General features: G+C 35.0%; 1 protein-coding gene across 1 annotated transcript in view; it reads right to left on the minus strand.

Annotated features, from left to right (window-relative positions):
• Positions 1–22,801, minus strand: part of LOC122538788 (acetylcholine receptor subunit alpha-like 1) — a 132,472-nt gene extending 109,671 nt beyond the window's left edge. Inside the window, exon 1 of the mRNA XM_043673156.1 lies at positions 22,702–22,801. Coding sequence (XP_043529091.1) covers positions 22,702–22,801 — 100 coding nt within the window. The remainder of the gene's footprint in view (positions 1–22,701) is intronic.
• Between the last annotated feature and the right edge of the window lie 321 nt (positions 22,802–23,122).

Here is a 23,122-nt window from a genome sequence, read left to right on the forward strand (position 1 = left end):
TGGAATCACTGTACCGTATATTTTAAAAGTTTCAATATTTAATATAAATATAATATAATATAAATTGGAAATCACTGTACCGTACATTTTAAAAGTTTCAAATGCCAAATTACAAGATTAAGATAAAGGTAAACGTCACACAATATTATTATGCAATAATAACTTTCCATATAAAATTATTTATGTACTAATAACAAAAGATAAAAAATACGTAATTACAAGTATATATTTATTTTACCTCGTTATAATTTTCAATCGATCATCTGATGATCTATATCCACAGGAAAGTTCAGCGAGTTTCCACGGTTTTAAATAAATACGTATTCGATAGTTTCACTCTCGCTTCACACTTTCGAGTGCAATAAAAAAAATTATTCATACAACTTTCTAGAAATTCACGCTTTCATTTTGCTCCGGCGACGTGTATTATCTCCATCGGCGCTACGTTTATTGTTTATGTTCAAGCAATAGGCACATCTATCATAATCAGGCCAACACAACAGTTGGGTTAAAATAACCCGGCATTCGCTGAGCCATGGATTAACCCTTTGTAGATTGCTGGCAAGTATATTTACCACTTGTTGTGCTGCTCTATATATATTGCACGCAAAAACATACCTACGGCGATCTTTATGGTCGATAACAGCTACTCTCAACACCCTCTCATTCGAACATTCGATGTTTACTTGCCGATACCTTCATTATCATCCATAAAGTAGTATGGCACTTAAATTTATTTATTTTTGAAGAAATAAATAACAATAAAACTAAACTAAACGACAATAACATTAAAATTAGATTTCATTAAACTTTGTGATCATTCTTGTAATAAAATATACACGCGTAATTTTCGTTATTCATATCGACCGATATGATAAAATTTTTTTGTTATATAAAATATGATTTTGGAGAAATTTTCAAGATAATGACATTTGAGTTTTTCTGTCTTTTTAAAAATATTCTTTCAATATATAATTTTCTTTTTTTTTTTTTTTTTTTGCTCATCAGCTAGCGGCTATCGACAACTCAATTCGACAATTTTTTTATACAATGGAAAAACACGGCGATAAAAACATCCAGACGAAAAAATATCTCCGTGAAAACATGTCGAATAACATGTCAAATTTCTACGAACCGAATAACAATTACAAACTCTGAAATCATATCGTGGAAAGAAAAAGTTTGATTGGTTTATAAATCAATAACTCTACAAAATAACTGAGGTAGTCACGTTAGGTTGTACATTCTTACCAGAGATCATTGTGGGCGAAATTTAACGAACAATTTTTGATAAATATAATTACCATGCTTCAACAAACGCATGATCAAAAATTTTTAGAAAAATCACAGTATTGATACCCACAAAACTAGATTTTTCACGTTTATTATATATATATATTAAATTCATTTTAAAAAAACCTAGATATAAATAAATACGACAAACATTTCTGAATATATAATAATTTCTAAATATACATTTATTTTTTTTATTTTACAAAAAGAATAATATATATATAGATCATTTATTTTCGAGATAACTAAAATTATTAAAATAAATTAATTAACCCTGATACAAAATAAATTTTATTTATTTATTTTTACAAAAAATTCATTTCTATTAGTTTTAACTATTAATACTATTATTAATTTTTAATTATTACTAAAATAAACTTTTATTATAAAACTTTGTTAAATTTCGATCTTTTTTTTTCGACTGCTTCGCAGTGTCAATGAAAGACTGAAATATCTTTTACTCAGAGATCTCGAAGTTAAACCGTAAGACGAGAGATTACAAATGAGAAATGAGAAAAGACACTCTGCTCTGACTACGAAGGGTTTAACTTCTCCCCCTCGCTCGTCGAAATTTAATCGAACGATTCCAAAGATCGAACCGATCCTCCCAACGCTGTCCTAACGGACAAGAAACGTGTCTCAAAATGAACGTCACATCAACAAAAGAACGAAAACCGATGATCCGTGTGACACGAGGACAGAGCCGGAAGTTCCGTCGTAAATCAGCCCCGTGGTTTCCCTTATCGACCGCCGCGCTAAGCGATTTTTGAACATCTCGCTGGCAAGAACCGAACCCCAGACTGCTGATAAAAAAAAAAAAAAGAAAAAGAGAGAGAGAGAGAGAGAGACTGGCCAGCTGGCGCGAAGGAGCTTTTTGTTCGGGCCCTCCTTTCAGCCTTTTCCACGGCGACGCCACGACGACGGCCGCCATCTCGTTCGCATATTCAGGACTCGCCGGCTGTCTCCACGCTCGTTCCCCGAGCCGTGAATTTATTCCACACCGAAGGCAAAAAAAGAAAAAAAAAAAAAGAAGAAGAAGAAGAAGAAGAAGAAGAGAAGAAAGAAAGAAAGAAAGAAAGAAAAAAAATGGTCTTTATTCGTCATTCGAGGAAAAGTTCGCGCGTTGAGAAAACCACCTAGGCCGGATATTCGCTCTATTGTGTCTGCTCTGGGCTATTCCACTCGGAGATATTCAGAGATAACTTGAATTTCCGACGCGCTGATGCGACGGGTCAACGAATCGTTGAAAGTAGCGCGACGTGTGTCATTTTACTCGTCGTTGTAAATGGATTTACGACATTGTCACGATATTGTTATTCGTAACAAGTTTCAAATAATTTCAATATGCATTACAAGAACTCTCGAGCTACGAGCTAAAATTAAATTGAAGGCTTTCTTCCTATGATCTTCATTTCGGAAAAATAGTTGAAGTATATATATATATATATGATTCGATACCTTTTTACTTGGAATTTATTCTTCTTCCGAGTTATGATGAAAGAAAATATATGGTCCAATTTAAAAAAAAGAAAAAATTGATACGTCATACTTTGCCTTTCTTAAAACTGTAAAATTTTTGTATTAAACAAGTTTTCATCGTAATTAAAAAGTGTTACGCGAATCACTCTGTATAACGATTTATAACACATGTAGTAATTCTAGTTTTAACTATACTACATACTGTACAACGTAATATACTACATAAACGTGACATACTGCTACAAAACAAGTCGTTAATAATCCTGAAAACAACTGCTTTCGATATATTTACAAAAAATGAAATTCCTGAAGAATTAAACTAAACAAATACTCTCGTTAAACCGTCTCGTTAAACTCTCGCATGTAATTTCACCAAAGTGTGGTGAAACTTTTTCAAAACAATCGATAACGCTCTGCCGAAGTGGAACGATTCTCATAAAATTTATTCTTTAACTGCTCATATTCCTTTTTTTACGACTTCGCGGCTAGGATCTATAAAGTTCGAGATCGCTGTAAACTTTACGAACGATGCAACCGATAGATCGTAACCTTAATTGCGAAAGAATACAGGCAACAATATACCAACCGATCTTAATCGCTTGAAACGATTTTGATCGAGATGACGATATCAATTTTGTATGTTTGTTGAAAGAAGCTTTGCAATCTTATTTCAATCTCGATGTCCAATAGAAATAAGAATTTTTTAATTGAAAGTTCGACGAATTTCCTCGCTAAATATTACATAGCTAAAATATTAAAACGCGCAATAATTTGTTTAACTTTTTTATTGGTCAATCGATGTCACGATTCGGAAAAATATGTTTTTCTAAAGAGGCGAACAACAATTTTCGAACAGAATTCAACAATATTTTGTTAATCAAAGAGAGACGAAGCACACACTTGTTCAGAATGATAATCTGAGACAAAACTCAGAACAGGATTGAAGAAGCAATCGTTAATGAACGATTTCATTTTAAAAAATAAAGATGATTGTGAGATCTCAAAACAAATTCCATTTCAAATATTTTTTCTGGATAACAAATGATTGCGTGGAAAAATTCAATATCTAACAGCAATAAATATTCCGAAATATTATTTTCAATATTATATTTTATATATTATATAATATAATATTTATATTATATATAGAAATTAATTATAATATTATATATTATATTATGTTTTTAATATAAATATAACGAATATATAATATTATATTATATAATTATATAATATTAATATTATATATAGAATATTAATATTAATATTATATAATATTTATATTATATATAGAAATTAATTGTAATATTATATATCATTTATATTATGTTTTTAATATAAATATAACGAATATTATATTTTTCTATTCAACACATTTACTGCGAGTGCTATGCATTATCAGTAAATACTAATGTAAATAAATGAATGAAAATATCTATCAACACTAGAATAACAGTATCAAAATATTCTACGTATAAATCGTTATAATTTAAATGACAATTATAATGGACTAATTTATACAATTATATTTCTATTCAAACAAGTAACATTACTAAATATTGCATTTGTCAGTCATATCGATTATCACAAGATAACGTTAAAGCAATAAAATTATTCGATTATTTATACAATTTTTATAGTGATAGTTCTAAAAAAAAGATACATATTTCCTACGTGCAACATGCCGCCGGGAAAGTGTTAATCTGAATCTACGAGCTATTAAAAAAAATCCTCCCCATGTTAGGCAACTTTCCTCTACACCGTTGGCTGTTAGCTCAAGTCACGTTTAAATTTCAAGATAATGAAATCGAAGTACCTCTAATATCACGATAAATTATCTCTTGCTCCTGATTCACGCATGCTTTGATTCCGTGCACAGTGAACGAAAATTCTTAGCTCATCAGCTCGGCGAACGTCACGGCGAAAAGTATAACTTGTCAGAGAACTTATCTCGCGTGGAGGAACTTGTATTGCACTTGGTGAATCGCACGGCGACACTGAAGCAGCTGGCTCGCGTGCTAGAGGTTTCCTCTGCGTAAATATCGCGGAAAATATGTCATCCGAGAACGACCCTCGTGACACTTAATTGCTCACCCCCAATTAACCCCCTAACGCGTGGCTCCATTTTCCGCGCGCAATCATGTCCCTTCGCGTCCTCCTTTTTTTTTTTTTTTTTTTTTTTATTAAATTCACAGCGTTCGAATAGTCAGACACGTCCCGTCCGCTTTTCATTCATAACCTATTTCAAGTTGAATTCTGACTTACGCTTCTTCTCTCTCTTTCTTCTCCGTCATTCATCATTTACCACACCTCGTATTCATCCATTTTTTTTTTTCTCCTTTCCTTTTTCTTTCCCTTTCTTTCTGTTTCTCTACGTTTCATCGAAGAGAAGAGTAAGTATTTCTTGTCTGATTATTGATATATTGAACTTGCGCGCAAGTTGATAAACTATGGTTATTTATTAATAATGGGAAATGGAAAGTAAAAGAGGACAAAGCTTCTGTGAATTTTTTCGTCACGAATAATAAGAAGTGGCAATTATTGTTTTTTTTTTTTTTTTTTCCTTAAATCACGATGTTGGAGTTATTCATCAGTTTTTTAAAACGTCGTTTTCTAGAATATCGAACACCGGCCGCCATCGTTGCGGAAGATACGAAGGAAAAAATTTCTATTGATCAACGAATAAAAATGTAAATATGTATACTGCAATGTACAATGTTTCTTCCATATTTCAATCGTTTAATTACTCGCACACACTTAATGACTGATATTTCCGAAAGTAAATTCTTATTTGAAAATTCTTTTATTTCGGATATTTCCGTAAACATTACGACTTAGGAAAAAGTTGAACTATGAAGCTGAAAGCCACATTTATATGTCTCAAAAAAAAAAAAAAAATTGGAACTGTTCATTTAATAAAAAAATTTCTCGAAACTCCATTTTTGAGCTCACCCTCCTTAAGAATCATAACTATTTTATTTGAAGTCTATTAAAATGACACATATATATGTTGAACATAGATTTTAAATTAAAAAATTAGCGTGTAGATGAAGAAATTACATATAATTCGAAATATTAATCGATACTTTCAAATCATTATCCGACGCAAATAGAAAGATTCTAGAATTAATTTATAAAAGCCAAGAGAGGAAAAAAGCAATCGTCATATATTAAAAAACTAATGGCCGACGTTTACGAACGTTCCCGGCGCTGAAAAAGAAACAAGCAACCGATCGAAGAGACGCGGATTCCTTTCTCTCGCCGAAAAAGCTAACAATCGCCAGAAAGGTGAAAAAAGGCGTCGTTCGCACCGCGGCGAAAGACTGACAACAAAAGGGAGAGCATCCGCCCGGGACGTGTCGGGGCAACAAAGACAAATTAACCGGCGCAAGTAGAAAAGTTTTAATTGCATTTCGGTCACCGAATCAACTCGATGCTTTGACGACGTCCTCTCGTTCTCCGCCACCGAGCCTCGACACTTTTCTTCCTCCCCTGCTCCTCGATTTCGTCGCGTTTCTCTTTCGTTAGCTCGAGAGAAGGTCGAAGAGAAGATCGAGAAGAAAAGAAGGTACGAAGATAAACAAGACGAGACGAGGGAAAGGGGAGGATCGAGCTTTGACTTCACAAGTCGAAAGCTTCGTAGACTGCGAAACAGCGAACCTCGAGATATATGGCAAGGGCGAGAGGCGATTTATTATTTTTTTTCTTCATTTCTTTTTTCATTCGCTGTTTCGTGAAACGTCCGCGCTGCAGGTGCCGTGCTAACGACTCTTTAAAAGCCGGGCTCGTTAAATGGGTTTACTTCGAGAAAATGCCGACTCCGGTGATCGCCGGCGACGCGCTAATTCCAATATCTTCGAGTACTTTGGCTCGCCTCGGCGGTCATGCACCCGCGGCAGTGATCGATAAGGGGAGAGAGATACGCGTTTCAGTCAGAGAGCGATTGATCTCGAATAAGAAAATCTGACCGTTTCGTCATCATCGGGGCAGCGAGATTTTCTTTCCTGTGATTGAATGTTCAATAACGAGCGTTCGCGCTCATTTGTGGTAAACGACGCTTGGTAAAGAAAGACGTGTGCGCGTGTAGAATTAATGCAAAGTATCGCCCGTGTATTACAATTTTCCCTCGATTCTCAACCATTTGCGCTGGCGACTGATTGCGGACCATAACGAGTGACCGAACCATGTACAGTAATTCGTTGTTCTTTTTGAACCCGTCGGCGTGACATCACTGGATTGGAAATTATTGAAAAGTGACAAATTTATTATTTGTTTTGCCTATTTCGTTTTACTTAAACATACTTAGAACTGAGAAACTATTACAATTTTGGAAGAAAAAATTCTCGACGTGCGTTATTCCAGCGCAAGAGGTTAATTATTGTAATATTATTATTATATTATTGCAATATGTGTTATTATTATATATTATTGGAATTATTATAAATTATATTTTTACATTTGTATTTGTATTATATTATATTATTGTAAAGAATATTTTGTTTTACTTAAATGTACTTAAAACTGAGAAACTATTACAATTTTGGAAGAAAAAATTCTCGATGTGCGTTATTCCAGCGCAAGAGGTTAATTATTGTAATATTATTATTATATTATTGCAATATGTGTTACTATTATATATTATTGGAATTATTATAAATTATATTTTTACATTTGTATTTGTATTATATTATATTATTGTAAAGAATATTTTGTTTTACTTAAATGTACTTAAAACTGAGAAACTATTACAATTTTGGAAGAAAAAATTCTCGATGTGCGTTATTCCAGCGCAAGAGGTTAATTATTGTAATATTATTATTATATTATTGCAATATGTGTTACTATTATATATTATTGGAATTATTATAAATTATATTTTTACATTTGTATTTGTATTATATTATATTATTGTAAAGAATATTTTGTTTTACTTAAATATACTTAAAACTGAGAAACTATTACAATTTTGGAAGAAAAAATTCTCGACGTGCGTTATTCCAGCGCAAGAGGTTAATTATTGTAATATTATTATTATATTATTGCAATATGTTATTATTATATATTATTGGAATTATTATAAATTATATTTCTACATTTGTATTTGTATTATATTATATTATTGTAAAGAATATTTTGTTTTACTTAAATATACTTGAAACTGAGAAACTATTACAATTTTGGAAGAAAAAATTCTCGACGTACGTTATTCCAGTGCAAGAGGTTAATTATTGTAATATTATTATTATATTATTGCAATATGTGTTATTATTATATATTATTGGAATTATTATAAATTATATTTTACATTTGTATTTGTATTATATTATATTATTGTAAAGAAGAGGGACACTGATCACCTCGCGGCGCTGATTACTTTATGAATAATAAAATTGGCATAAATTGGCATGAATATTATGATGAAGAATAAAGAGATACATTCTTTCATCATAGGAAATTAAAAATACTTTGCGGAATTTAATTCAATTACTTCGCATATTGTAATGTATTTTTGAGAGGTTCAGAGAGACAGTCCGACTGTTTCAATGCTTTTCACGATTTCACCATTCTCGTAACGTAAGATTAAATCAATTAGAGTCTGAGCTGCAAGTTTTTATGAATTTATGGGCAATCAGAAGTTACGAAAATGCACAGAATGCACGTGACAAATGCAAAAAATACGTAGACGTACGAAACATCGTAAAGTAAATGAAATAAATTTTATTTCTCTAATCACGCTCATGAAGCTTTAAAGATGCGCCAAAATTTTGCAACATCTGTGACATTTTTCTCAGTAATATCTGTCACATTTTCGAAACGCGTATCCGACATAGCGACAGATATCGAAGCATTTGCCGAACTCTTTCACCGTGAATTTCCTCGGAGAAGAAAGAAACCGCAGATACGCAACTGTGGAAACGAATCTACGAATCATTAAAACGTCGGACAGATACAAAGGGGGAAAGAAATCGGTAATTTTCCGCTCGGAGAATGAACCAATGGAATCAGTCAATCGAGCTAAAGTGCAGGGGCTCTTTGTGCGAAAGTAAAATTTCATTCGCCGCGGTGAAAGAAGGCCCCGTTCCTGGAAGACGACAAATCCAATTAAACCTCGGCGGAGGGAACAAAGAAGCCCGGCGTAAGAAGAGGAAATGAACTTTAACTACTTTCTGGACGCCATTATGGTGGTCGGTATCGCGAGGCGCCACGTGTACGAAACGCATAGATATTAGGAAAGATGGCCAGTGTCACTTCTTGTTTTGCAGGTTTTGCTTTTCATCGATACGTGTGTGTGAGTTGATGATAAATAGAATGGTCACTGAAATACTGAACGATACGAAACAAAAATAACTTTCACAAACACGCGTGTTTTTAATTTTTTATTATTTTATTTGGAAATAGAATTAATGAGATTCTTCTTTTCAGTATTATGTGTAAATTTTTATTAATTAAAATTTTTTCTTATGAATTTTTCTAACCCTTCAGTTTTCACTCTATATAATTTGACGTGATAAGGCGGACACTTGTAGATTAAGAACTAACAGTGTGAAACGTTGGAAATTAGAAACAACGCTTTATTTAAGGATAAATACGTGCTAAATTAATAAAATAATTCTCAATCTCGATCGATGTGTTTAACACAAGTTTTCAATTTTGAACAGAAATAAAAATTATTCTTTGTTTCTATTCGTTTTTCTATACTATATCATCACGAGACTCGCCAAACCATTGTTCTTTTGACGTAAGGAATAAAATAGGACTGAAGAATAAGAAATCAGCAATGAATAGAAGAACGAATACTGGCGACGTTCGACGCAGTTTGCGAAAGTTTGTCGCTGAATCTTTCGTTTAAATTTCGCGACGAGCGTTTCGCAGATGGCCGAGTATCACGGGGACGTCTTCACCACGTCGTAGTTGGCCACGTCGATTTCTCTGCGCTGAGAATAGCGCGGTAACGATCGTCGGTGAACTTCCAATCGAATCCAGCGATTCGGGGACTGGCAGTACGCCGCCGGAACGACGTCGTGGCGTCGCGTTTGAAAATTCAACGGCGTCAAAGCGCCGCCGTCGCCTACGAAAAAGGAGCTCGGGTCACAGAGAAAAAGCAATTTGCCAGTTGTCACGGTGAATTCCTGCCGGCTTCTCATTTACAAAACCAAGGGTGCACGTTGCTTCGAACGACACTGAAACTACTTTTCTATTTCGTTTCGCTTTTTTATCTTTCTTCTTTTTTTCTCTCTCTCTCTCTCTCTCTCTCTCTCTCTCTCGTTCGAATTTCCATTCTATTGGAAAGTTTTTCAATCTCGTTGCACGTCACGGTGTTAAATACTGTTAGAATCGTTCACAGGGTCACTCTATACACACACGCTGCATAACGATGTTGCCATTTGTTAAAAGTCGCTTGACAGAATTTAAAGAACGTGAAGAAGCGTTGGAAAAATGCGAAATGTAAATGATAATTGCAATGTTTAGTGTGTGAAACGAGTCTCTGTCTAAGTTCAACTTCTTTTTAATTCTTCTAAAAGGAAAACTTTTTATTAGCGTCAGAGAAAATTCTTGTCAATTATATCTGTTTTTAAATTGTAATTCGTGTTTCTTTAAACACATTTGGAAGACATTTCATAAGTAGGTATCCTTTACACGACATATTATTATAACATGGTAACACACACTGTTAATTCTTTTCTATTGTTGTTCAGGTAAACTTTTATTAGTTAATTTATCAACTCTTACTAATCATATCTTTTTTAAAAATTGTAATTCGTGTTTTTTTAAACACGTTCGGAAGACATTTTGTAAATAGGTACTCTTTGTATGATATAATATTAGAATTAACAGTGTATTAATCTTTTTTAATTGTTCAGGACCGTGCTAATATTTGAGCGAGACGGAAATACGTGAAAATTAAAAGTTTTTCTCTAGATCACGAGAAGTAGAAAATCAAGATAGTGGAAAAATTAAGATTTGTCTGCGAAAAACGACAATCACTTCTGAGAATCTCTTGTCGGAAAGAACGTTTAATATCATTAATTTAATGATACTCGCTGTAAAAAATGATCTCTCAGAAACTAACGACAATATTAATCGGACAGTCACGGAGAAATTGTACCCCGTAGCTAATCTTCTCTCGTGCTTCCGTCGAGTCGGTCCCGTTTAACTTCCGTAAGCCATTTAGGAGTAAGACGAAGTTCGCAACATCTTCCGACTCGAACGTGCAGACGTGTTTCCCGTGCGCAAATACAAAGTCCAGACCAGCCACACTTGTCTGTCACTCTGTCAAATTTTACGGAGGTAAAATGCAAATGAACGTAACACATGAAATCAAGTTTCCTCCTGTTTCAGTGGGAAAATGTTCGGTTGCCAGTCGATTTTTAATCGTTAAACGTCAAATAAAATGAATAAAATAATGAAATTCGTAATGATAAATAATAATATAATATAAGAATTGATATAATATAATATAAATTCTTAATAAATAATAATGTAATATAAGGATTTATAATATAATATAAATTCTTAATAATAATAAAATAAGATAATAATAAAATTCTTAAAACAGTGAATTTAATACGATTTTACTACTAATTCTAATTTTCACCTTCTTCGATCTATTACGATTATTCCTCCAACATCTCGACGACGTTTATAATTGTTAATCCGCTAGAAATCGATAATTAATTACGAGATAATTACAGGATAATCAGGAATAAACACTTTCAACACCTGATTCTGCATAATTGTTTCTTTGTCTCCCAACCAATATTATCTTTTAATTTCACACAGTGTTCCCCCTTAATACTTTCCCCTTTCGCCATCTTATTTTCAGTTAACTGATAATTGCGTTGTGGAATTTTTATAAAAAATGATAATTAAGAGAGTAGAAGAAGTAGAATTATGAGAAGTAGAACTCAGAAGTATGTTTCGTCTACTAAATATTTTATTGTTATACAGAATGTTCTAGCAATTTTTATTTTATTTCTACATTACCAGGAAATGCCTTAACTCCATTAAGGAATTAATGCAAATAATCCTCTTTTTTTTTTTTTTAAGTATCGTGGGATCATTAGAAATTATAAGTCATAGAAAAGTTATAATATATACGAGTCATAGAATAATTATAATATAATATTCTACTCTCAATTATCGTTTCGTTTATTTATGCTATTATTTCTGCTACTTATTCTTTGCTTCATGCACCATTTCTCTTCAATGTTTCAATAATATAAATTTTTACAGTACGTTCGAAGCACGTTACTCAAATTGTTTTAAAATCAAGCGATCGCTCGTCGTCCGCGCGATAATTACTATCGCGGCGTAATCACACGCGCGCGTTCGAGTTCCAAGCTTAAAGTTTCAAGCCGACGAATCGACTGCCTCGATAAAGTAGCTAATCGAGTCTTTGACATCGGCCACTGTGCGAACCGAGGAACGGACGATTCAATCGAGCTTTACACGCTACGAACACGACCGCAGTCGCAATCATTCACGTAAGAGTGGGCTGGGGAGAGGGAGAGGTAAGAAGGATTATCGCGAAATTTATGGCAACCGACGCAAATCCAATTAGCCCGTGGAGCACGACCGGGCTCCTAAGAGGATATATTATAGTTCGCTCTTCGGCATGGGCCTGAACCTGCTGCAACAGCCTCTCTCTCTCTCTCTCTCTCTCTCTCTCTCTCTCTCTCTCTCTCTCTCTCTCTCTCTCTCTCTCTCTCTTAAAGAAGATCTATTTAGCGGCGTCCGGGGCCGAAGTTTCGCGAGCGTCCTCGAAACTCGCGAAATCGCCAAGTTTCGTCCGTCGTTTACGCGGCCCAGTTCGATCCCAAAAGCCACCGTGTGCCGTCAAGTATCCACCGTGAACCGTGCTTTGTTATCTGTTTTATCAAAACCTCCAAGTGGCGAACCTCTCTCTCTCTCTCTCTCTCTCTCTCAAACCGCGTGCGCCTTCGAGACTCGCTAATTGCACTCTCGCTCGCTTGAAAATGTTACCTACTCTCTCTCTCTCTCTCTCTATACAGGATGGGCCGGAATTCGTAGTACAACCGAGCAGAGGGTTGTAAGAAAAAATTTTAGTATAAAAAAAGTAAGAAAAAAATTTAGTATAACATTTTATTACCTGGGGCTCGGTTTTCGAGGGACTTTGAAGTTTGTGCAATAATTTTTATCCAGTGATATCATACGGACGAGTTCAAAAAGAAAGCGACGAATTGTTGTACACGATTTGGTCACTCGTTATGGTCCGCAACCTCGAAACCTCAGAAACATACTAAAAAAGAGTCAAACCTCGTCGTCACCTTGAAGAGTAAATCTTCGAAATCACATCATCCACGCCCCTTCCAAAAAAAAAAATAAAAAATAAAAAAATTTTTGATCGTCCCGCTAATAACGAAAGCGTTCGATGCAGTCGCCTCGTTAGACGCAGCACATCGAACAACGATATACCAGAACAACCGTAATAAAAATCAACTGGCTGCGCGAGAGACATCGAAGACACACGGGAAAGATCCAATAATCCGTACTCGATTTCCCGGTGGCTGTTTATCTGTATGGTCTCGCCTCGAGCCTCGAGCCGTTCGACAACACGGGAACGGCCTTACGTCCAGGCACGTAACAAATCTGGCGCGATTAAAGCGGACGGAATCCGGTGGACGAGCGCGTGGAACAATCGGCCCGCGTTGCGCACGATGCAGCTGTATTTAAAGTATCGGAAAAGCACTTCCCCCCCCGTACGCTATTCAATCGACGCGGCACGATCAGAGCCTACTTTCGTTCCCAATTCCCGATATATCGTTTCCATCTGTCACCGGCTGCTTCGGAATAAATCGACGGATTGCCTCGTGGAATTCTGCGCGCTCGCGCTCCACGCAGAGAAGGTAAAAAGAGGATGCAAAGAGGAGGAAAGGACTTGGTTTTCGCTCAGCGACGAAGATGTCTCGTCGATCTTGTCGATCCATTCGAAAAACGGATTACTGGATCGTTAACAATCAGCCGACTCGCGTTTTACCTCGTTTCTCACTCTCCTCTCTTCTCGTTTTCTCGTCTTTTCACTTTCGTTCGATTTGTCGAAGGCGAAAATTACACGGGTGTAAAGCAATAAAAAATTGTATATAAATATATATTATACAATATTTGTATGTAAATATAAATATATATAAATATAATTTTAATTCTTCCCCTATTTAATTTTCACTAAATATATAGTGTCAGTAGTTTATTATATAAAATTGTATATATTTATACAATTATACTATATTTAGTGAAAATTAAATAGGGGAAGAATTAAAATTATATTTGTATATATTTATATTTATATACAAATATTGTATAATATATATTTATAATAATAAACTACTATAGTTTATGTAATAAATTACTGACACTATATATTTAGTGAAAATTAAATAGGGGAAGAATTAAAATTAATAGTGATAAACATAAAGTAAAAATATAAATCTACATAAAATATTAATAATGTATTAACAATACATTATATTTGAAAACAAAATGATTTGTTTAATCTTATCTATTTTCTTCTTTGTATTATCAATTATAAATCAATGATATGTTGAATGATTTGTCTATCTTTATTACCATAAATCATCGAAGATTTCTTTATAAATCACTACTATTTGTAATTTATGATTATCAATAATTCAATATCCTATCTGAGAAAATTAAAAATTTTGTAAGAAAAACTATAAATAAGAAATAAATAAGTATGTGTGTGTTTATGTGTGTACATATACATAATAAACTACTGATATTATATATGTATATATGTATGTATATATATATATATATATATATATATATATATTAAAGTGCCAGCAATATCATAAGTTAATAATTTATAAATTTTATTGTAGTAAAAATAATTTATTAATTTTAGATGAAATTTTAAGTTAATTAAATTAATCGGTTATTATTAATTACCCGCCCCGACGATGGTGTCTAATTGCTCTACGAATATTTCTTAGAATATTTCTAGAATATTTCTTAGAATATTTCTAGCGAAACAAGAAAAAACTCTTCTCATTGGTTTTAAATATTCTATCATTTTTTAAATATTCCACTGAAAATTTACGGTGACTTTATCCTCGATCGCAGTTAGTTTTACGTGCTCGCATCTGGAATAAATCCTGTCACATGAACTTTAAATTGATATAGGCCCAATCAACGCAACGCCACGGTCTACTTTTAAATAGATTAGACTGCCAAATTCAGGACAGTGTCGGAGTAATTTAGTGAGTATTTAGTTTCGTCCGAAGATTCAACCTAGCTAGCATCCGGTTGACAAATCACCACCCCGACGAGGGGGCTGTCCGACTATAGCTAATTTTAAATCAGTCCCCGTGATATTGTTTCAAATCATCTCGGTCTCCTCGTGGTATTTCAATCCTCGTGATAACATTCAAAATGAGACATTTTGCGAACGAGTCGCTTATAGTGAAGGGAGGAAAGATAGCACTCATCAAGGACACGAACAGAGCTTCGTTAGTGCGAGATTGTTCGAGGTTTAATCGAAAAAATACAGGATATATCAATGAAATCATGTGACTTTCTCTGATACGTGGCTTCAAATGTAACGTGAGATAATACATAACAGTTTCGATGCAACAGTTTTTAACGTATGAATTGATAACGTATAATTTTTTAAGTTTCTCGCTGAAGAATTAAAGAATCAATTATACGTTACGTGCATACGCGTTCGATGGGAGCTGATTTTAATCGACGATCGTATCGAAGAGATTAAAGGGTTAATAACGACTTGATCCTCATGACGTCTGTCGCTGAATTCAGATGATTAATCTGTTGCGATGTTTCTACGATTACTCGAACCTCTCGCCGATACTTGACATTCATAATCCATCAGAGATCGATGTAATTCCGAGATAATTCTTAGAAATAAACATTTCCAAGTCTTGACTCTTGCCTGTATCAAGTTATATGAAAAACTACGAACTCTCAACGATCTCACAATGAGTAAATGTAGCTTCATTTGAATTAAAAAATAAAAAAACAGATTTTTATTTTTATATATTATACAACCCACATTCACACTTTCTTTTCATGCATTCCTACGATCGGCAATCTAGTATAATTTATATTATATAATGTATAATATAAATTTAATGTAATTTATATTTATACAATTATATATATAGTAAATTGTATAATATATATATATTACACATATTATAAAATATAAATATAAATGTTATATATATTATAAATAAAAATATAAATATTACATATATTATAAATATATATTATTTAATTTATATTTATATAATTATATATGATATATTATATAATTTATATTTATATAATTATATATAATAAATTATATGATATATATATTATTTATATATTACATATATTATAAAATATAAATATAAACATATATATATATATATATATTATATAATTTATATTATATTTTATAAACGCACCTAAAGATATAATAACTCCAAGTTATAACTTAACAACAATAATTTATATACCGTCTATGATCAAACAACAAAGGTATCGGTTAAAAGAATAGGATTCTCTGGTTCGTCTTGTTACACACGGTGTCCAACAGAGAATCTCCCGTTAAACATTTCCGTTGCTGTTAATAACACCGGGAAAATGCCACCGTTTTACCTTCCTTCTGCGTAAGCAAGAGAAGAGGAATGGAAATACTTTTTGATGGAAAATGCGGTCGCGGACCAATGGGAACCGCTCCAAAACTAAATATCTTCAACGAGCTGGTTCGATCGTAATTATACGAAGGCGCGTACATGACGGAATTGGACCGCGCGAATATCGATTTCAGCAGTGCGTTTCAGTAGAATTCGATTCGACAAACGCGGCTCAAAGGCGAGACGCGGCTTTTTGCTTTAGCTTGCGGATCCTCTTTGGGCTTTATCGGAGCCCACCAGCCCTATCGCTGGAAATTTATCGAAATCGGCAACGCCCAGCGCCCGCTTTTTAATTAATTCCACCAACAACCACCATCCTCCCTCTCTATCGCGAAATTTTCCGAATATTTCTTGCCGAAGTTAACGAAAAGTTTTCGCGTTGCTTCTAGAATCCGAGGCTTCACACACCCTCCCCATGAAATCGCTATTAATCGCGGAGGCTCTTACGAAAGGCTGGTCGAACGAATAAGTCAAACGGCGTTAAAAGAGCTAGAGCTAGTATTAACGAAATAACGTCACGGCAGAAATATCCGGTTATTGGAATTTTCGGACAATGAAACAGTAACTTTTCTGACATTAAGTTGGAGAACTGAGCGCGCTTATCGGTGTTTGAAATCACGAGAAGTGTGAAAGTTTCGATAGCGAGCAAGGATCGTGTAACAAATGAAGAATTCACCTTAGCTATCAGGATATCACATTTAAATAGCTATGTACAATGAATGCTATGGCATCCACGTCGATACAGATCAAATTCAAGTGTCACACTGCGTCACGACGAAAACGAATGCTGCTGTAGCATTTACGTTCGCGAACGTGTTAAGTCCAAGATTAACGCCTTGCAGCCGATGATTTCGCAGCTGCCGAGATCGTTCTTAAGCGAGACACTCGCCTAACTAAACACATCGCAATTAAAGCTACTATCAATTAACGCCGCGACGTAATTCACACCGACGATCGTTTTCGACAAACATTATCCGCATTTACATCAAAGACACGGGAACCGTGCATCGTGCCGAAAATCATCACGTAATTTCCTGCACAACTAGACGTCCCATTTATTCACGTCGAATTTATCGCAAATTTCTCTTTAATCATAGCTTGGCAATTCACGAATTTTCTCCACGATAATTTCATCAACACGATTAAATAATTATTACACCGGTGGTAGGTATTCCCAAATTTAAGAACACCTCCGAATACTAACGAACTAAATCTCGCTCTATCAATCGTTTAACTATTTAAGACGCCAGATCTTTGTGTAAAAATCGACGAAAAATTCTCGCGGGAAATTTCGTCCACCACCAGCTCTATATAATCGATCATCGGTTAATTGCAGCGGCGCGCTTCGAATCGGTAACAGTTCGTAAAAACCTCGTCGTATCGATACAAAAGGGGAAGAGGGGAGGGGAGGGAAGAGGCCGAAGGGATAAAAAAAAAAAAAAAAAAAATACGGTGTCGGCGTAAAGTTTGATGGCGCTAGCGAGAATCAGTGGGGGTTGGGGGGTTGGGGGGGGGGTGGATTCTCGCGTGTTATATAGACCGTGATACGCTCGAACAAGCACGGCAGCCACTAATTAACCCAGTCTTTAATTACTGCCGGCGCTTAGCATCTCGACCGCGGATGTTCGCCGCGTGAAATCGGCTGGAATGATGCCGGTCGCGGCATTACACCCTCCCCCTCCTCTTCCTCGCGCCGTCATGGCGTACAAAAGAACGCACTGGCTGCGCCAGAAGGCGAGGATAAAGCAGAAGGACGCGTCCTTCTTGGGCGCTCCGTGTTAGATGAAACCGTAAGTAGATAGGATTTCATTTGATTTCTGATTTGACTTCAGCTTCGAAAATACGATCGTGTTCCTTCTTTGTCTGTCTTTCATCCCTTGCCCAATTATTTTTTTTTTTTTTTTTTTTTGTAATTCCTGGCACGTCGTTCCGAGAAGCGTCGACTTTCTTTTGCGAGAGTAATAAGTCAAGACTTCAGTTTGTCCGTAATTTCCGTTTGAACGTGTAGTTTTTGTGAAAGGATGTATCAACATTTGTTTGGAAAAACGAGTGACAAGGAATACGGTTTTTTTTTTTTAAATGTATTCTTTAAAGAAATGATTTTTTTGCAAAGTGGTATACACCACTAATTTCGTCAATTTACACGAAAGCTGTATCATCGATAATTTCCGAGATATTTGGAAATATCCAGTCTTCGACATCGACGATTGCCGATGAAAGGAAATAGGTGTCAAATATTTTTTTTCGAAAACTACGTTCATGCCATATTTCGTCAAAATTGACGACTGACAGTACCGGTAAGTGTACGTCGCGAACTCGGGATTTTTCAACTGATCAGAGATGAAACCTCGAGTCAAACGCCGTATCGGTCAAGAAACCGAAATAAAATTCAGTCTCATCTCTAACAACCATTTGATGCAACATTATTTTTCCAATTAGAAAAAGAAGAAAGAAAAAAGAGGAACAAACGTTCGCGCAGCTATCTCTCGGCAAGCGCAACGTCAGAAAGAAAAAGCAAAAGCTGAATAATGCAAATTGCAACGGGAATTGCAAATGAGCTGCTGTATTAGCGCAAAATTAAAAATCGCTTTTTAAACTCGCCGAGCGACCTACCCCGCTGGCAAACACCGCGAACAAATTTCGAGAAACTTCTTATCTCCCGGCGGCGAGATGTTGTAAACGCGCGTTTCTAGATTATTAAATATAATTAAATATAATTATTAATTATAATTATATTTCAGACATATTATTAAATTTATAATAATATTAATATTAATATTTCAGATTTATTATTAAATTCATAATAATATTATAATATACGATATTTAATATTTAATAATATTAATATTAATATTTCAGATTTATTATTAAATTCATAATAATATTATAATATACGATATTTAATATTTAATAATATTAATATTAATATTTCAGATTTATTATTAAATTCATAATAATATTATAATATACGATATTTAATATTTAATAATATTAATATTAATATTTCAGATATATTATTAAATGCATAATAATATTATAATATACAATATTTAACATTTAATATAATAAATAATTTTAATTACAAGTAATTAAAATAATATAATATATAATATTAAATATAATTATTAATTATAATGACATTTCAGATATATTATTAAATTTATAATACTATTGTAATATACGATATTTAATATTTAATATTTAATAATATTAAATATAATTATTAATTATTAATTCTAATTATATTTCAGACGAAATCCCGCCTCGATACGAGAGATCGAAAGCCTGCGGGATGGAAAGCCGTTTCGAAAAACTCTCCGGACACGTTTCTGCGGCGAGAGGATCGTAAGTATCAATAAACGAGCGTGACACGGCCGCGTAGTATAGCACGTTGCGTATCGATTGCTGATCCCCCGGAAACGGATTACCGTCGGATAACGAGGTTAACAATAATCGATCTTTCGCCTTGAAGGCGATTCCTGCCTTCAATTTGCACCGGCTGACAGCGACAGAGCGTGGCGCGTGAATATGCAAATGAAAAAAGTTTCGACGCAACGGAAGGGAGAGGGAGAGTTTCGTCTCTCCTCGGTTCGTTCGGCCATTGTCGAGCTGGCTTGGGGAACTCTTAAAGGAGGAAATGTTGAAACGCGGCCACGTTCTCGGTTCACGCCGTTAGTTTCCATCACGATCCTTTCCGGGAAACTTTACGGGAATCTTCGAAACTGTATCTTGAGGAAGAATTCTGCTCTGCGCGATTCTCCGCCATTTTTTTCTTTTTTCTTTTTTTCTTCTGTGGGTCGACGCCCGCGGATTTATCGCGAAATTAGATTTAATGCCGAGTTCGATTGAAACTACTCGTTTGATGATTGTTGTACGAATTAGTGTCGACTATTTGTTACTACGTCCAATGAAACACGGTCGAATGTTAAGCGTACGGTGTAATCCACGATTTGCAGCTCGAATCAGCGGTTGGAATTGTGTATTAATTATTTTTTGTTATCGATAGTATGCATGTATATACGCTCCTGTTCATGAATCACCGGGTACGTGATAGAATAATTTATATTAAATAAATGGAAATAAATGAAAGTTTGATTACAAATGATACGCATCGTGAAGCAAAATTTTTATAATATGAACAATGTATGATGCAAATTGTATATTAAAGATTCTATCAAAAGTCATTTTAATATATTATCTTTTCACGCGTAAATGTACGTACATATGTATGTATTCATATACATATGTGCGTGTTCATAAATCACCGGGTAATTGATAAAATAACTTATATTAAATAAACATAAACAAGTAAATAAATAAAAATTTGATTACAAATGACACGCATTGTGAAACAAAATTTTTACAATATAACAATAATTTTGTTCAAGAGTATTATACTTGTATTTATAAAAGAAATAATTTTGATTCAAACAGAGGATTCCAGTTCATCGAACAGATCTCTATTTGATATTTCCTAGATGATAGTTATTTTTTCAAATATTTAACATACTACATACATGATTAACTTTTTATCATAATCCACCACGTATCATCCTCGAATCGTATTACAATCGAAAACATTGCGCGCTATAATGAAGACGAAGTTTTTACGTATGAAATTCCTTCCAACACTGGAAAGAACATTAACGATCTCTTCTTTGTTTATAATTTTCTGTTCTTCATCATAAAAACTCGTTAACTACATTTTGTGATCTGTGTGAAGTGCTTGAAATTCCTCGTTGCGACAATCTGTGTAAAAGATCTAGAATCTGTTGCTGATCTGTTTCTAAAAGTTCTCGACTTCATGTCATTTGTCTATGACTCGTTTAAGGGTGAGCTTTTTTCACACAAATACGCAGTTGCTCCTCACAATTCGATTGACCCACGATACCGTTTCGAATGAAATTATGACAACCCATATGGAACCGAATGGAATACTTTTATAATAAATATAACTAGCAAACATACTAGTATTAGTGTTTAGTAAATAGTTACTTTCTATTGGCAATGAAAAATTGGAAAATAAATTTTCCTAAAAAAAAAAAAAAAAATTCATCTTTCCGTTGAAGGAAATTCGCAAAAAAAAATTGCAACTCATGCTGTATAACCACACTGTACAATTACACGTACGTGAGTGGAGGAAAGCGAGCGGATGGTACAGAAGAGTTGTTTAATCGACAATCCGTCGTAAGACTGTGTCAAGCGATAGCGGCATCGAGATCACGCAAATTGCCCGCCAACTCGGCCGCACAATCCCGTGCGATGCATTCTAGCAAAACTAGAAACACGCTCGCGGGGGGGAATAGTAATAGTAGTAGTAAGGAATCCCCACGTTCCTCAATCGGTGGTGCAATCAAGACCGCAACCTCCCCCCGTCGATTTAATTACAACACTCATCGAACGAACACTGAAACGGCTGAAAATGTTGTTGGAAACATGACGGACGATGCGTTGCCGGGAGAAAAAGAGATAAAAGAAGGAAGACAGGCAGAGAACGAGAGAGAGAGGTGGCCATAAATTGGCGAAACGGCCGGGTCCGAGCAGGGGGCGCGGTCGTGGCGCCACTCCCCGCTGGTGCTCGCTCGCGCTGATTTAAGGGTTGGAGCGGCGTCGCCGTCGGCGGGCGACTCGCGTCATTATCGTAGTTAACAGGCATTATCGTCTCTAATCAGAAGTATTTATACGATGACCGGATCGCCCAAAGGGACGGCCACGCGAGAGGGGTGGACGGGGGAGAGGGTGAAACGACGAGGACGATGGAAACGCGGCCGTCGCCTAGTCGCCACGCCCGTTATTATTTCACCGCGGGGCGCAGTTTGTAAAAGCTAGGTGCAGCTGCAATAGCTGCAATACCGTTTGGCCGTTGCAGCTGCGAGTGGTTGCAGTGCAGTAGCAACAGCAACGGCAACCACGGTTCGATGACCCCCCCCCCCCCACGTTGGATTGCAGCAGCGGCGACGCTCTCGCGCATCGATACGCCTCTATATTCTCTCGACAAAAGTAACGTTGAAACACGTCTGCCTTTCTCTCTCTCTCTCTCTCTCTCTCTTTCTCTTTCTTTGTTTTCACCACTTTCCTTTACCTTCCTCGTGTATCTATCATCCGCCTGGCTTCTCCTCTTCCACCCTCTCTTTCTCTTCTCCTCTCTTCTCGGTTTCTATCCGGAAAATTTTTCAGCAAGCTCGCAGCGCGTTAGGGGACTGCCGAGAAAAACCAGATAAAGGGAAAACGTAAAAGTTTCGCAACTCACGATAAACACGACGATCCGTTGGCTCGTGATTTCGTGCTGCTTCTTCGTGAAGACTAAGAAGTCTCGCGGAATCAGACGAGCTGATCAATGTTCGTTCCATTTTTAGCAAATTTTTAAGAAAGTTACGGGACAAGAATCTCAAATTTAGGTTTGAATATTTTCTATTTTATATTTGAAAGCAATTTCAGATCAAGAAGCTTTTGGGGGAGCCGATATTTTACCTTTTTTGTAGTACCGTCTTATTTAAAAAAAAGAAAGTTTGTATAATATAATAAAAAGTATTTCTACTGAGAACGTTTTATCAACGTTAATGTATCGAGATCATGTTCTGTTCCCAGATGATACACTTTTGCTCAGAAATTTAGAACATCCCCTTTTTCCTTTAAGAAGAAAGAAATTTTTTCGTTTATTCTTCGTAATT

Source organism: Frieseomelitta varia, unplaced genomic scaffold, assembly GCF_011392965.1.
Source record: "Frieseomelitta varia isolate USP_RPSP 00005682 unplaced genomic scaffold, Fvar_1.2 scaffold_177, whole genome shotgun sequence".
Classification (NCBI taxonomy): domain Eukaryota; kingdom Metazoa; phylum Arthropoda; class Insecta; order Hymenoptera; family Apidae; genus Frieseomelitta; species Frieseomelitta varia.